This window comes from Apaloderma vittatum, unplaced genomic scaffold, assembly GCF_000703405.1.
Source record: "Apaloderma vittatum isolate BGI_N311 unplaced genomic scaffold, ASM70340v1 scaffold18351, whole genome shotgun sequence".
In the NCBI taxonomy this organism is placed as follows: Eukaryota; Metazoa; Chordata; class Aves; order Trogoniformes; family Trogonidae; genus Apaloderma; species Apaloderma vittatum.
In genome coordinates this window covers 10,636-11,478 of record NW_009699808.1, presented here as the reverse complement: position 1 = coordinate 11,478, position 843 = coordinate 10,636, and the positions used below count along the sequence as shown (strand labels likewise).

Sequence of the window (843 nt, the reverse complement as noted above, 5' to 3'; positions counted from 1 at the left end):
CCAGGCCGGCCAGGAGGAGCCACCACCCCTTGCCAGGCAGCTGCAGCGAGGGCTGATCCTGCCCACCCTCAGGGCTTTTGGGGACCCCACTCACCGTGCTGGGGGTCCAGGCGTCCCCGGTGCAGGTCTTGTTGTCTGCTTGCTGCTGCGGGGCGAGCTCCTCCTCCTCCAGCAGTAGGTACAGCTCCTTCATACTGTTCACCTGTAGGAGACGCCATGGCTGGGGTGATGAGGGACCCACAGCCCAGGGCCGGGGGCACCCTGGGTGGGACACGTAGACACGAGGGATAGCCCTGAGGATGCCCAACAGCACGGTCCCCACTCCATGGCTGTAGAGGTTGGAGCCCCTCAGCCCACATTACCTCCAAGAAGTCTTCGCCCTCACTGTGCACCATCTTGCCCTGCCGCCAGCGCTTGAGGAACCACTTGAGCTTCATGAAGAGCAGGAGGAAGCTCTGCCTGAACTGCTGCGACTCCTGCACCAGCAGGTTCTTCTCCTGGCTCCAAAACTTCTGCTCCAGCCGTCTCTGCAGGTTCAGGCTCTGCAGCTCAAACTCCCGCCGCAGCCCTCCTTCAGCTGTGAAGAGAAGTGTGAGCCCTGAGGCAGGGGCTGGCAGCAGCGATGTGGTGCCTCTTCCCTAAGGTCTGGGCTGAGCTGCATGTTTAACGCTCCTGGGGAGCTGCAACGCCCTGGCAACGTGCTGGGGACAGCGGAGCCATCGAGGCATTGCCATGGGTGGAAGCCCTGCATGATTCTGCACGTCCCTGTGCTCAGCTCGTGTGCCCTTTGAAGACGGGACATGCTGTGTGCGGTCCTGGGTGACACCCAGGTGCCCAAACGGG

The 843-nt window shown here is 62.9% G+C and overlaps 1 protein-coding gene across 1 annotated transcript in view; it reads right to left on the bottom strand.

The window, feature by feature from the left end:
• Window positions 1-843, bottom strand: part of SOGA1 (suppressor of glucose, autophagy associated 1) — a gene marked incomplete at both ends in the record, with an annotated part of 11,275 nt that overhangs the window by 322 nt on the left and 10,110 nt on the right. The window contains 2 exons of the mRNA XM_009878553.1: window positions 95-202; window positions 363-577. Of these exons, the coding sequence (XP_009876855.1) occupies window positions 95-202; window positions 363-577 (323 nt within the window). The remainder of the gene's footprint in view (window positions 1-94; window positions 203-362; window positions 578-843) is intronic.